Source organism: Pseudonaja textilis, chromosome 6 (genome assembly GCF_049901715.1).
Source record: "Pseudonaja textilis isolate UNSWEBS1 chromosome 6, rPseTex1.2, whole genome shotgun sequence".
In the NCBI taxonomy this organism is placed as follows: domain Eukaryota; kingdom Metazoa; phylum Chordata; class Lepidosauria; order Squamata; family Elapidae; genus Pseudonaja; species Pseudonaja textilis.
The window spans coordinates 44,969,618-44,985,773 of record NC_141995.1 but is presented as its reverse complement, the minus strand read 5'-3'; the positions used below and the strand labels follow the sequence as shown (position 1 = coordinate 44,985,773).

Sequence of the window (16,156 nt, the reverse complement as noted above, 5' to 3'; positions counted from 1 at the left end):
GGTTTTGTTTTCTGGGGAAACTGGCCCAAGTGGCTCTTTGAGTGTTTAAGGTTGCAGACCCCTGCCCTAGCTGAATGGATGGAGTTGTTAAAAAAGGGCTGGGAAAACACCATGAAAGCACTAGCATAGTGGTGGCTAACCTGTTTCAGCTCCCGTGCCAATACTTGCACGTGCACTTGCTTACGCGCAGTCATGTGCCAGCACCCAGAAGGCAGTGCGTGCTGGCCCCCCACGCCCCTGAGTATGTGCACACGACCCTCCTTGTGCAGTGTGCATCTCCACATGCGATTCCCACCTTGTGCCGTGCGTCTTTGCGCATACATGCAAGAATTCCTCGTGCACCGCACGTCTGCGCATGCAATTCCCCTTGCGCGCAGGATGTCTCTGCACATGCGCCTCCCGCGTACCCCCTCTGCGTCCTGTACATGCGTGCTAGATACCCGACAATCAGCTGTCGGGCAGCGGTACGTGCGTGTGCATGCACAGTGTGGCTCTTCTGGGCAACCTCTCGCGTGCCGGGGGAAATGGCTCTGCGTGCCACTTCCGGCACGCGTGGCATAGGTTTGCCAACACGGCACTAGCAGAAGCCTCAGAAACATAAAAAACCAAGCAGACAAGCACCAATCTCTCCAGCCCCCCTTCCGTGTGGGAGATCAAGTCTACCTGTCAATCGAATACATTAAATTGAAACTGCCCAGCAAAAAGTTAGGACCTAAGTTCTTAGGGCCTTTCTGATAATGAAAGTAATTAACCCAGTAACAGTTCAGCTTAACCTCCCACGCATATCCCAGTCTTTCAGAGCAGCTTACTAAAGCCTGCTGTCAGCCCAAGATTGAGACCTCAAAAGGAATCAGCACCCAAGCCAATAGTGGTACAAGGGGAAACCCGTTATGAAGTGAGGAGAATTTTAGATTCCTAAACTACACAGGGGTTGATTGCAATATTTAGTTCACTGGAACGGATACCCTTTGTCTGGGGCTATGTGGGTTAAGAGCTGGGATGTGAAGGCAGATAGTGAAGCAATTCCATGATCAATTCCCTGATAAGCCAAAGGGTCCTCCTGGAGGGTGGGGGGGAGAGGTGGTTAGGGACTGACTGAATTAACCTCCTATGTTCCTCTCATTCCAGGATACAATCATTAGCGGGGAAGGGGGGGGGCTTGGAAAAATGGAAAACTTTGCATTGGTAGGATCAATGGTAGGAAGGCTTGCAATTATAAAAATGAATATTTTGCTGAGGCATTTGTTTCTATTCCAAACGATCCCCATAAAGATAGGGGCCTCTGGGTTGATCCCACCATGGGTTTTAAGAGGCTACTATGGAATACCAGGTGTATTTTCCCTAACAGTCGGGACAACTTCAGTTGCACTGTGACTGGGTTGATGACCTTTACTATGGGGAATGGTCCCATGCACTTTGGCCCCAATTTCTTGCTAGGGAGTCTTAAGCTCAAGTATTTGGTGGAGATAAATCTTCTTCCCCACCTGGAACGGCCTGGGTATAGCTGAATCGTTACCCTTGACCCTGGTTTCCCCCACCCCTGGGTGTATTGTAATACATATTCTCCAATGGGACACATCCATAACCAAGAGTCATTTATCATGCTCTCCAGTTAGAATTTTGTGCGGCAGAAACTTCAATCACCTAGTTACTATCTTTGAAAACATTTATGGAATGCAATTTTGGTTTGCAAGCTGCTGCACTGCTCCCCGCTCCCTTTCTGTTGGCAACTCTTAGAAGACATAGAAATATTTTAGGAGTTGTTAGTAAACTTTGCATGGGAATACTCAGATCTAACTTTACTTTCATTAAGCTAGATCTACAATTTTGATCAACCCAGAGACGTTCCTCTATTGTGGGGACTGTGCATGAGGTGTCTGTGCAAGAGAGCGATCAAGAGGTAACTGGGGGGAGGCCAAACCAAGGCCCCTAAGTGGAGAAGAATACCCCGAATAGCTGAGGGAGGCAAAGGGCTGCGACAACCAGCCAAAACCCCAATGGTTGTTGGGAGTCAGAAAGAAGGATGATTGAGTGGAGAGACCCTCCAAAGTAACCTTCACCGAGGGGAGCCAAGGAAGTTGTCGGAAAAAAACCTGTGCCGAGGATGAGGACAAAGTGACCAGACCACGATAGCTGCTTGTCGAACAAGCCATCAAATTCCAGAAGGGCACCTTTGACAACCTCTGAGCATGTGAAGCTCTAGCTCAGATAGCACCATCATCTGCTCACAACTGGCACAGGGCCAGGCAGACAATGATGTGGCCTTACCCACTACAGTGGCTGCTGAAGCGCCTGCTCCCCTAGAATCAGCTCCAGCTCCAGCAGCCCAGCCATTGCCGCTACCTGGGCTGCTCAATCAAGAAAGCACAGATAACCAGATTTTGGGGTGAGATTCGGCGGAGACCCAAAGCAATTGGCATTGTTCCTAACCCAAATGCGGTCCTACATGCATGAATATGGAGCCAATGTACCAACAGAAGGGGCCAAAGTGAGAAGTGTGACCCTAGTCCTGGAGGGGAGTACTGTAGAGTGAATGGTTCCCTGAACAATGATGATGCCCGGAGCTGCACAACCTGAATTGGTTCATGACAGCCCTCCAGAAGAGATTTGAAGATCCCCTCGTGGACTGGAAGGCCAGGACAAGAATCAAAATCATAAGCCAAGGTTGGTAACCTATGGCTGCCTACACTCAAGAATTCCATAGCCTAGTATGCAGACTAACCCACTGGCCACAAGACGTGCTGATATAGTGTTTCCAAGATGGGCTGAATAACAACATCTATTACACCTGCATCTCCAGGGGTGCCACCACATACCCTCCATGGATGGTATGTCCTAGTCAAAGAAGTTGAATTTGTGAGAATCAAGGATATAGCTTATTGATCTATTAGATTCAATAAGTTCTATGGGTAATAGCAGACCCCAGAAGAAAGAGACATGAACCATAGTTTTCAGCTAGGATGGTTTCAAAATATACCAAAACTATTTGTAATCCTGCTGAGCCGTTGCTAACTGTGAAAACATATTTTTGCAAAGTATGCACTTGGATGAATGTTTAAAACAGGAAGAATGAAACTGTTGAAAATGAGGAACTGAGAATAATGTACACAGGTGTTTAAGGAAAGTGACAGTTAGTGAAGTTGTGAAGCATGTATGTGGTTAGAAGAAAAGTATAAAGGATAGGGTTGAAGTCAAAAAACTGGTTCTGTGACTCAGGAAACTTAAAGTACCTGCAGCTTTCTGCCAGCTGGACAGGTCAATAGTGGAGCGGAGGAGAGGGGGGAACATGACATTTGTCACTGAACCAATAGAGATGAGAATGGGGCCCCATAAGAAACCCTAAGGCTTATTGTGACATCAGACACTGACAGACCCCTCGTATTGAGATTGGTATAGCTCCTGAAATGGAACCCCTATGTAAACTGGAGATTTCAATCCTACCTAGAATAGTAATTTAAAATATTGAAGGAAATGAGAAAAAATAATTATCTACCTCTTCCTTTTATTTGTATCCCCAAGCATGAACCACTGTTTAGACACTTAGTAATTGCTGTTAGTTTGTATGTGAGTCCTAAAAACATATGTCTAAATTTGCCTAGCTATGTAATATATTGTATATAAGGAAGACATTTAGTTTAACTTTTATGATGGATGTATAGTGTCAATTTTAGCATTGCAGCTTATTGTTTCATTTTAGTTTCCCTGTGTATTCGATGTATCTCTTTTTGGGTCTTGTGCTAAGTTTATTCTTGCTGCTATTAATGTGTATTGTAATGTTTAGTAAATCCTTAGTTTTGGCCTTTATTATATATAGATACATCAAAACTGAATTATAGATACAGGAATTTTCACTAGGTTTTTATAAATTCAAATACAGTGTCATCTTGCTTTTCCATCTTTGTGCTTCAACATTTTCTTTTCCTATTTCTTTTGTACTTCAACTTTGTAACAATAGACATGTATTTTTTTTTAAAAAAAAAGATACATAAAAGGACCATCAATTTAAAAAAAAGTATAGTAGTCCTCAACTTACGACTATAACTCAGTGACTGTTTCAAAGTTACAACAGACCCCCCCAGGGCTACTTATGATCCAGATTCAAAGTTCCAATTCCTCCCCACCCCCGTTGCATGATTGCATTTTGGACACCTGGAATGGGCCAGCAGTTATGGCTATTTGCACCATCACATAATGACTGCAAAGAAAATTTGGCGTTATGTAGTGACCCATTTTTTGACCTTGTTTTCTCAGCTCAATTATGTCCGTAAGTCAAGGACAGTATTATTATGCAGAGTTCTGTTAAAATCTTGCTCAGGAACAGAATTAAGAGATAAGCAAATAAAGCTACTTATTGTTTCCAGTAAGCAGGTATGATTTGCGATGTTGCCAATATTGGAAAAGGTGACAAAAAGTTGCAGGTTAGCTGTAAATCTGAGCAGAAGGAACCAGCGATTATTGTAAGCTCTCTCCCATAATCAGCATGGATTGTTTTTCCATGCTACAATATAATCATTCCTGTCTTTTTCTATCCTCAACGTATGCTATCCATTAAGTTTACAAGTTATTTTTAAGTTTTTAATATGCAGATAGTTCTCTCTGTCAGTGTTTCTCAATCTTGGCAACTTTAAGATATGGTGGACTTCAACTTCCAGAACTTCCAAGCCAGCACTGCTCTTGAAAACAATGCTCCATAGTACAAAGATGGTGGGAAGAACTCAACACAGGGAGCCTACCTTTAGGAACAGCCCCAAGTATAATTATAATAATTAATTAATTTTGTAAGCTCTAATTCCATTAAAAAAGAAGTACGGTATATTTAGCTATTTTTAATCAATGGGAGTAACCCATGCAGAGGTGAGAAAGGCAAGGTCACGTTTCCCTCATTTCTTCTACAAAACATGAAGCAGATTTGGTCCAATCATTTGGAAATGTTTAATTATATACTTACATCAGCTGTAATGTCATTGAATTTGGTTATGAAAGCATGTTTCACAATATCAACAGCAACCTCTGATGCAATCACCATACAGACATCAGGGAATAATACCCACAGATGATCTGTAAAAGAAGGAAGGAATTCACAGGAATAAACTTGGTCTGGAACAAAAAGAAATTGCCTAAACATAGATGGAATGTCTTATTTTGCATTCCCCCCTCCCCAATATATGTAAAATAGAATCTTTCACATTATACTTTAAATTCTCAGAAAACAAATTTTGTAGATAAAGCACTTATCTTTCAGTGCAGAGTCATTAAAAGTGGTTGATCTTCTCTTGCCAGGGCTTGAGAAGACCTTGGGCTTTTGGAATTTTATAAAGGTAGTATCATAAAGATCAAAAGAATAATTGATTTCTTAATTAAATACCAAATAGGTTCTGCAAATTTCTATCTCCCCTACAGGAGCAGATGTCCTTGTAACAAAATGTGCAATGCCTTTATAGTGTTCAAGGAAGGGAGAACAAATTGGACCTGGCTACATCAACTCCACATAGTGCATCATAAACTGGAGGTGGAAACCAGAACTAAGCCTAGTTTTAAATCTTTTCAAATGCTGAGACTAGAGGAGAAAGCATAACAGTCATCAACATTAATCATATGAAAGACAGTTGCATATTCTCCTTTCTTAAGCTGCTAGGCCTAAGGCTAGACTGATTTGCAGAGATCAGAACCAGGACACTGATGTTTGTTTCAAAGATCAGATGTTTTTAAATCAGCCTGTAAAAAGTTTTAAGTGTGCGGCTGCACTGGGTGTGCTGCTTTTATCCCAGGTAACCCAACTCTAACCCCTCTGGTTTCCATCCATTTAGGTTTTTTTAACTGCAAGCCACATGAGAATCTTCTTCCCAAACAGAACAGGGCCATGAAAATCTTATCAGATGATTAATAGATCTAATGACAAAGATTTCTTTCCGGCAGGTATCAGAATAAGCCAGTATTTGGAGTAAAATAATGTAAATAGTTGGCTCTTTGTGCAGATTTTCAATCCATAATTATAAAAGCTAAGTCGACAAATATTTAATCAGTGTGTAGGCAAAATGTCAACCAAGACCAGTTTTCTGACACTATTGGGGTCCCAAGTCTCATCTGCACAACGGTGAAATTGCATATAACCAAAAATACTGAGATGAATTGTATTCTACTGAATATACTGTATATGGAGCAGAGCAAAATACAAGGCAGAGTCGTTTGTTATCATCTCACTAAAAGCACTTCAGTAACTTGTAATAGATGGAATTAAAATAATGTACCAGTCAGAACTCAAAATCTAATGGCAATACAAAGATATAAAGAATAAAATGAACAATAAATAAATATCTGCTGGTTTAAAAAGATTCATGGAGTTATTTTATATATAAACTCTCAACTTAAACCTAAGCTACCTATAACAGATGAATATGGAATAAAATAAATACTGGTTGGCGTATACAGGCCAAAGGATGATAAAAGTGATTTTTTTTGAATATCTGATGAATCAATTATCACCCTTTTCATATGAAAACTAGTTTATGTTGGAGGATTGGAATGGAGTAATTACACCACCTTTGGATAGATCATCTACTTAGGGAGTTAACCATTCCCAGGGTAAATTACCAAAGACCTTTTTTGAGATGATGAACAATTTAACACTAATAGATTCATGGGAAATAAAATGGCTCTACCAGAGAACATAACTTTTTTTTTTCAGAAAGACATAACTCTTTTTCAAGGATTGATATGATATGGCCTTCTAAAAAACTTGCAAATAAAAATTTAAAAGTAGATATGTTACCTAAATCCTTTTCTGATCACAATTTAGTGCTTTTGGTACTAAGAGGAGAGTTTGAGCTTCAGATGGAGATCAAATAAATCTATTTTGCAAAACGAAAGGATTGTAAAAGATTATAAAAAGAAACTACATGAATATTTTGATAATAATTTAGATAAAGGGACAAGTTTGTGTGGGATGCTAGTAAAACTGTTGTGAGGGGTTATTTTATACAGTATAACTGCTTAGAGAAGAAAAAGTCCAGGAAAGATGCAATAATAAATGAAATCAGACAGAGAAAAATCAAATTGCAAAAGATCTACAGATCCGAAAACTAAAATTAAACTGCTACGGCAACAACTGTCCATGTTAACAGTACAAGAAATAGAAACAAAACTGAAGTATGCTAAACAAAGACACTTTGAGTTTGAAAATAAACCAGGGAGATAGTTGGCATATAAACTAAGAAAGGAAAGTGAAAAGAGAATGATTGAGAAAATTTGTGAAGGCAGCAATGTAATAACAGGTAATGAACTTATCAAAAAGTATTTTTATAATTTTTATTCTTGTATAAAAGACAGAAGTTAGATATGTCAAAACTAGATGAGTACCTTTCAAGACAACAGCTGCCTAAATTATCAAACTAGATTTAAGTGAAGAGGAACTAGAGTCTCTTGATGCAGATAAAGAAGGAGAGTGCAAAAGTTGGCTTGAAACTCAACATTAAGAAAACTAAGATCATGGCATCCAGCTCTCTCAATTCCTGGCAAATACTGTAGATGGGGAAAAGACAGATTTTATTTTCCTGGGCTCCAAAATCACCGCAGATGGGGGCTGCAACCAAGAAATTAAAAGATGCTTGCTCCTGGGGTGGAAAGCTATGGCAAATCTAGAAAGCATACTAAAAAGTAGAGACATCACCCTGCCAACAAAAGTATGTATAGTCAAGGCTAGTTTTCCCAGTTGCAATGTATGGCTGTGAAAGTGGGACCATAAGTAAGGCTGAGCACCAAAGAATTGAGGCCTTTGAACTATGGTGCTGAAGAAGACTCCTGTGAGTCCCTTGGACTGCAAGGCAATCAGACTGGTCAGTCCTAGAGATCAACCCTGACTGCTCTTTAGAAGGCCAGATCCTGAAGATGAAACTCAAAATACTTGGCCACCTAATGAGAAGGAAGGACTCACTGGAGAAGAGCCTAATGCTGGGAAAGATTGAGGGCAAAAGAAGAATGGGACAACAGAGAATGAGGTGGCTGGATGGAGTCACTGAAGCAGTAGGCAGGAGCTTAAATGGACTCCAGAAGATGGCAGAGGACAGGAAGGCCTGAAGGAACATTGTCCGTGGGGTTGCGATAGGTCAGACATGACTTCGCAACTAACAATAACAAATACATGTAGACCAATCTGGCTTCCTGCCAGAAAGTCAGCTAAGAGGTAATGTGAGGACTGTATTGAATATTATTGAATATTTACAATATCATAATGAGAAGTAGGCAGCTTTAATATTTTTAGATGTAGAGCTTTGACAACTTAAATTGAGCTTTTATGTTTAAAGTGCTGGAAGAAATGGGCTTTGGAGAGAACTTTATTCAAGGAGTCAAAGCTGTTTACATGTCATAGAAAGCAAAAATTGTCATTAATGTTAATTTAACTAACTCATGTTAAATTCTATTTATCTTGGTGTTAGAAGTTTTGAATAGAGATATAAGGCAAGATGATAAATTAATGGGTATATCTATCAAGAGATAAATTTATAAATTGAGGGCATTTTCTGATGATCTGGTTATATTCTTGTAAGATAAAAAAATAACAGAATATTTGTTGAGGAAATTAAATGAGTTTGGGGCTTTGGGTTTTTTTTTTTTAAATAAACAAATAAAAAACAATAATGTTGATTAAGAATATGTCATCTCAGGATGGTGATACATTGACTAAAAAGTCAGATTTTAAGGTTGAGGAAAAGGAAAAATACTTGGGGTTATGTTGATAAACACAAACATAAAATTGTTTCAAAATAATTATGTGCCTCTTTGGAATGATATTAAAAAGGACTTAAAAAGAACGTATTATTGCTAAGGTTTATAAAAACATCACTGAAAATTAATCTGGAAATTGAATATATAAAACATTGTATGATTCAGTGGGCAGGGAATTTTGGATATAATCTGATGCTTGAACAATGGGAAAATATGTGATGAAAGTTTTAAAATTCACATTAAATTATCACTTAAAAGAAACATTTTATAAGATGATGTGTCGCTGGTATTTAACACTGGATAAGTTATCCAGAATATATAAAGGTATTTCAAATGAACGCTGGAAATTTGAAAGTGTTGGAAATATAAAAGTGAAGAAGTGACCTTTTATCATTTATTGTGGATGTGATAAAGCAAATAAATTTTGGAGTAAAATTCATATTTTAATACAGAAAGTTCTTAAAATGAAGATAAAGATGAAACCATAAAATTTTCTTTTGGGTTTAATGAAAAATGACTTAGAAAAGAAAATTTGGAACTTGATCTTATACATGTTGATGGCAGCAAGACTACTGTATGCACAAAAATTGAAGGACATTTCGATTCCACCATAGACAAATGGCTACAGAAGTTGATGAACTGGCAAGGATGGCTAAAGTGACTGCTTTGAGTAAAGAAAAGTATATAAGTATTTTTTGTTGCTTTTTGTTGCTACATGGAGACCGCTTCTGGACTTTGTGCTTGAGGCAGAAAAAAAATAAAACTTTGATTTGGAGTTTTACTGATTGAATTGTTGTTATAGAAATGGCTAGTTTATATTATTTTGGAAAAGTAAAATATTGAGGTTCGATGTTAATGCTTTTATTCTACTACAACATAGAGAATTGGAAGTTAATACTTTTCTTTTCTTCCACGCTTCACTTTTCTTTCCCCTTTTCCACCCCACTGTGTCCTATTATTTGCTTTTATATTTTTGTATTTTATTCTACAATCTAATAAAAATGTTTTAAATATGTAGTACAGAAATATAAAGAATATAAAAACCTTTATAAAAAAAAAGAAATATAAAGAATATATCATTTTATTATAGCAACAAACAAAAACATGTTTGACAATTAATATATATGGACATAAACAAATATTGCAGGCCCAACTGACAAAAGAAAACTCAGAACTGTACTGGTTGCAAACATGCAGAAGAGACTGTCATCCTGCAATGGATAGATAATGGCTAAAATGATGATGATGATGATGATATATGAACATATCTTGAGTATTTCATTTCAATGTTTATATCTAAAGTAGTCTTTACCTGGATTCCATGAAAATTGTTCCATATTTCTTAGGCAAACTATCAGTAACAGCACATAATTGGTGAATCTCTCTTTGATATCTAAAATAATGGTGATAGTAATAATAGTAATTATCTCTTAACTCTAGAGAAGTTTCCAGTTTCCTAAAAGCCTACTGTATCGAAGATCTATGCGGAAGGCAAACAAACCACTCAAAATTTCATACAGGTAGTCCTCGACCTATGACTGTAATAGAGCCTGTCCATTATAGTTGCAAGTGATGACAACCGGTGAAAAACCTTGTTGAATTACTCCCCCTGCTCTCCCTAATGCCACTATTAAATAAACACAGAGATTGTTAAGCAAGCATGGGGTATCTCATGGGTGAGGGAGGCCTTAGGAGGTCCGTCACTCAACTGGGTCTAAAAAGGGGGAAGACAAAAGCTTTGCAAAGCCAAAAACAGCTCAGCAAGTGGGAGGGGTCCACCTAGATTATACTGCAACAGCAGAGAGCTTTCTAAACTAGCCTCCATGCTTCGCTAATGAAACCATCCTTATGGATTGGATTTCTACTGAGATTAACTGGTCATCAGGAGACTGCATATCTCTCATGGCTTTTTCTAGCTTTGGGAAAGTCAGCTGCCCACATGCAAGCAGGCAGCAGCTGCAGAACCAGCTTCCCAAAACTTTTCCCTTGCTTAACTCATGCCCAGAAACCCACATTTCCTCAAAGGCAATTGACAGGTAACAAAAAGCTTTTAAAAAACATTTTGCTGCCTGACTGGCTACCTTTAGGGCCCAGCTTCTGCCATGGCCGTTTGGTGCACATTTGTGCTCCTTTTTCTTTAGAACTAATTTTTTTTTCTTCAGCTCCTCGAGGCAGAAAGATTTTCTTTGTTTCCTTCCTTCCTTTCCTCTAATCTTCAGCCTGGCAATGACTCATCAAGGTAAGTAACTTACAGAATTTGCCACCCTCTTTTCAGGCATACAGTAAGTTTAGCAACTTAAGTGGTTAGAAGGGATCAAGTTTGGAGGGGATCAAGATTATTGGTTGGGCTAAACTTTCTTCCCAATATTAAATCAATGGCTTTCAAAAATTTGTGACATCTTGCATGACTTCTAAAATGATAAATGGATTTGCACGTTCCAATCTTATAAATAAAATTAGAACTACTACAATTGGGCTGCAGAAATCCAAGTTCTTAATTTTGGGCTGCTGTTTATAGGTTATTTGGATTTTGAAATTGATACAGCAGGCCAAGCAAACCCAATAAATATCTAGCTAAATGACATACAGTTTTGATAGACAGTTGTTATGTGTCAAGTTAATCACCATTTAGATCTTACTCTAGCAATTTCTAAATTCCCTTTAGAGGAATGAGATTTGAGAGCCTTCTGGTTTCGCCTGCCCATGGATTTAAACACTTGTGACTCCTCTCTAAGTTGCTCGTGTCCATTCATACACACCTCAGATCACAGCCCACAATCTAAAATCTATACAACTCAGTGTCACTAAATCCACACAATTTCAGATTTTTACACATAGAAATTAGCATGAATGGTTATCACCCAAAAATATACATACCACTGTTTGACATCTGAAATAAATTGTTCTTCTCAAATTTCTTGAAAACACTTCCTTTTATTTCCACAAACTGCATTTTAAAGAAAGCAAATCCCCATTTTAGGCAAATCTGGGTTTAAAAGAAAATTTCTACAAAACCAAATTTTTACTTCTTCAAAACATCAATAGTGACAGATAAGACTTGCATTAGATCCTTCTAACACTTACATTGTTAGACATCATGATAGTAAGAAGTGATTTATTGTGGGAGTTGAAGGCTACATTGAGTGTTGTTGCTTGGACCATAATAAGGATAGCATGCAAGACTGTAGTCACATACATTAAGGAAAAAGAATTTTACCACAAAATATTAGTCTGAATTTCAAAATTCCCCTCAATAATCAGTAGAGTCTGATATTTCACCAAGCTCTACTAAACAATACACTCAAAGTTTCCCTTAACTGTTGATTCAAGCATGCAGTGGAACTTCCTTTCTTAAATGCATGATTCAAGTGAAATTGGCAAAAGAAGGGGTTATGCATGGTGGTGAATATTGGTCATTAAACAGTAATCAAATCCACAATATATATTTTTAGATTAGCTGTAGATTCCTTAAATTTATATATATTTCCAAATTGTTCATTCCCCTTATTTTACCCAATCATGAAGTTTTGTATTTCTCTTCTACACATTTAAATTTTCTAATATTCAAATATTCTACATTTGAAAAAAAAAATAGCTAGAGGGGAGAAGAATTTGTCTGGTGGGATAGATCAGAAAATAACAACAACAAATGGCTTTGCTGATTCACGAACCAATCAGACAGGGAATGCCTATTATTTGTGGCATAAATATTTTCATGAAAAATATTTGTAAGAAAGTTCCTATGATGATAGTAAATGAAATCAAAGAATCAACAAGACTTGTAAAAGCTAACAATACTATGTCTGAGATAGAACTGCCCCAAGATGATTTCACAATGGTCAAAAGTTTCAAGTAGACATTTACATATATGTATATAGTGGTGGGATTCAAATACTTTATCAGCCAGTTCTCTGCCCTAATAGCCAGCTGGGTAGGCGTGGCTGGGTGGTCATGTGACTGGGTGGGTGTGGCCAACTCGACATCACTCACATTGAGGGGCGCTTTGCCTCTCCTGGCCTCTTGTGACCATGGGGATGCTGCAATGGTCATACGTATGAAAAACAGTCATAAGTCACTTTTTCCAGTGCCATTGTAACTTTGAATGGTCACTAAATGAATTGCTATAAGTCAAGGATTACCTGTACAAAAATACAAAAAGCTTCTTTGCTTGCAAAAAGCTGTCCTAAATACCCATCATTAGAAATACCTGCAAGCTGGAGTTACAAATCAGGCAGGGTGCCAAAGCACCTTGAGGAATTAAAATAGTTAAAATGCAGTGATAACTATCAGCAGCCAACTCTTGCTCATAAAGTGAAACTCTTTAGCAGAGAGGTAATTTAAGTTCTCTCTAACCCTAACCCCAGGTAAGCTCAAGGTAAACACTTGAGATAAGCCTAACTACAAAGAAAGTGCTAGAATGTAGCAAAAAAGCAAACACAGTAGCTGTTGCTTGTTAAACCCACCAATAAACCAGAACAAATAGACACAGTTTTGAAACAAAGCTGAATAGGGAAAATTATCCCATCAATAAACACAGGATTAAACCTCACCAAGCACAGAATTAAACTTCACCAAAAACCAGTGTTAGACTAGAACCCAGAAAGGTTATATAAACTCACGTTTCAATGTCAATCTTTCTAGCTAGCCAAGAAGCCTTGTTGAAGTCACTCATCTTGTTTCCTTGTCATTAAAAGCTTCTTTCTGGCAGCTCTGCTGCATTATTCAATTATTTCTTCAAAGGGCTAACTGTTGCATTCCGGCTGGAAGAACTCCAACAGGGGACTATTTCCTCCCAACAGCAGTGTAAAAAACTTAAAATAACCTTTCCCCTTTAAGAAAGTCAAGCCCCTAATAAAACAAAGCAAAGTACCAGCAAAGGGGAAAAAAAAAACCTCAGGAGAAGCTCAGGTAACAGTAAGTCTGGGCGTACTGCCAAGAACCTTTAGCTGTTATAAATATCTGAGAGGCAGTTTCTATAAGCAGGGCAATAAAGATTAGGCTAGAAACAACACCTGAATGTTCTCTTCCTGCCTTCCATATAGGATTAGCCCTGTAAAGTAGGGGAAAAAAACAAAAGTAGATTTCTTCCAACAACTGGTTCTCCGAACTGCTCAGAAAGTTAACAGTTCTCCCAAATAGGTGCAAACCATCTGAATCATACCACTGTATGTATATCCTTTTCATCTCCAGATACCTGTGGCACTATAGAAGTCAACAGTGATGTGAAAATCCTTTGTAAGCCACCATGTCGTCCCCACAAAAAAACTCATGTAGCATCTTCCCTATCTGTTCCTGGCTGTGACTGAATTGTTGGGCACGCTTTGCCTCTTTGGTCTGCTGGAAAAAATCAAAGCATCCCTATGTAAATATGTACACCAATGCAGACAACCAGGAGCAGTTCATGAAGTAACTGCATGAATCTGGAAAAAAAATGCATCTTGTGATGACCCAGAGTATATCAGAAATATAACAAAAAAAAAACATAAAATAAAGTCCTTTAATGCCTTCAACTTGGCTTCACTGTTTAATTGTTCACAGTGGAGGAGTGAACTATTTTCAAAATAACATTTCAAAGGACAGAAACACAGTTCAAATTCAAAGAGCTGGTAACAAAGCAAAAATCAAAAACAAACCGCATTGAATAAAGTTCCACAACAGACCAGGACAGATAATTGCCAACTTCAGGAAGATAACCAGGTACATTCCATTGGAAGAACGCAAACCAAGATAAACCTTCTTTAGGAATAAAACACTAAATTGTCTCTAGCCTCTGCATGTAGGACCAAACTCTTATGCAGATCTCACACCTGCAACCTATAAAGCCCTCTCCTCCCGAGTAGACCACATTTTACCCTGATCCTCTCCTCCCTGCGTGCCCTAGGATGGATAAGGGATGGGCCTGGGTCCTCCTCTGACTGCTCAGAGTCAGTCTCCAACAGGGGCATGACGCATCTGTTCCAATGGTCTGTTTATTGCAAAGCAGGTTTCTTGAAGGATTTGTATAACCCCAGTGGATAATTTTACTGTAGTACAAAAAGTCATGCGTGGGTACTTTTTATCAGTCTTATAATTTATTTATATATTTTTAATTAAATACAGGTGCTACTTTTTCACGGTTCTCCTCTTGTGGCCTTATAACTAAAGAGTGTATGATACCAAAACAAAGATACCAATGAAACAATTTAAGTTACAAAACAAGTGAAAATGTTGTATGTCAAACAAAAATATAGCACCATCAAGCCAGTATACCAAAAATATCCTCCCCACAAAACAGAGAAAAGTCACTAATTTTTTCATGCAAAGGAAGAATGAGAGTACAAGACAAAAGAATTATGCATGCTTACTTTAATATTGCGAAACCTTGGTTTGGGATTACTCATTTTATCAGCTCTGACAATTATGCACGTGGCTGAAATGAAGTTGGCTTTGCCTTCTTCAGAAGAAACTAATATTTTAGATCATAAGTCATTTAATTATTATGTTGAATGCTTCTTGATGACATAGCACAGAGAAGTTTGAAAATTAAGTAAGTAAGAAGGTTGAATTTGATGGCATTAATCAAGGCAGCATTGAGGAAGAGTACTAAATGTTATCATATAGAAAGGCAGCCTATTAGAAGCAAACTCCGAAGATTTCAGTCATTACTGAAATGTTTCTAATACATGCCAAAATTGTTTATTATACAACAATAATCTGTAAAGTATGTTATTTATAGATGGACAGGAGAGATTTAAATAATTTGTTAAAAGCCTTTTGAAACAAAGTTAAATGAAGTACTCTGAATTAGGATTAGCAACTTACAGATTTAACCACAGCCAGTGAACAAGCTGGACTGTGAAAAAAAAATCTCACTTTAGCCACTGCTAACATGTGTTTCAGAATAATGAGACTGGAACCCCTCCCAGCTGAAGAGTTAGTCCTTTAGAGGAACAAAAGCCCTTCTACCACAGTTTTTTTTCCTGCCTATGCAGGTCTTCCAGCATAGAGAACCCCTTTTGAGTCTTCCAGGAAAGCTTTAACTCTCCTTCATAGTCCTCAAATCCAGTCAACTATTCAATGGTTCTCTCAATTCTCTGGGGTCTTTTGATGGAAAAAAAACAATTAGTAAGTTTTCAAGATTCTTCATTTTTATTTTGTAAGAATAATTCACAGAACCCATTAAAATAGTTTTCAAACTTCTGTTTATACAGAACCTGCTTTTGGAAAGGTTCAGAACAATATTCGAATTGACTATTGCTGTTTCTTCAAAGGTCATACAGCTACCACATACGACCAAGGAAGGGAGAATCAGTGATGCCTAGATTTGTTTGTACAGAGGAATGAAGAACTTGCTTCATAAAAGTGCATATCCTGGGAAAGAACTGGTCCAGAGAAAACAGGCTACCGTTCCATTTTTTCCTTGCAAGCTAAGATTTTTCAACTTACTGTTTTATAA

At 37.9% G+C, this 16,156-nt stretch overlaps 1 protein-coding gene across 2 annotated transcripts in view; it reads right to left on the bottom strand.

Annotated features, from left to right (window-relative positions):
* Positions 1 to 16,156, bottom strand: part of TAPT1 (transmembrane anterior posterior transformation 1) — a 73,807-nt gene that overhangs the window by 9,282 nt on the left and 48,369 nt on the right. For both annotated transcript variants that reach the window (XM_026699742.2, XM_026699741.2), the window contains 4 exons: positions 11,806 to 11,903; positions 11,599 to 11,668; positions 10,034 to 10,114; positions 4,949 to 5,058 (listed from right to left, as the gene is read on the bottom strand). In XM_026699742.2, the coding sequence (XP_026555527.2) occupies positions 4,949 to 5,058; positions 10,034 to 10,114; positions 11,599 to 11,668; positions 11,806 to 11,903 (359 nt within the window). The remainder of the gene's footprint in view (positions 1 to 4,948; positions 5,059 to 10,033; positions 10,115 to 11,598; positions 11,669 to 11,805; positions 11,904 to 16,156) is intronic.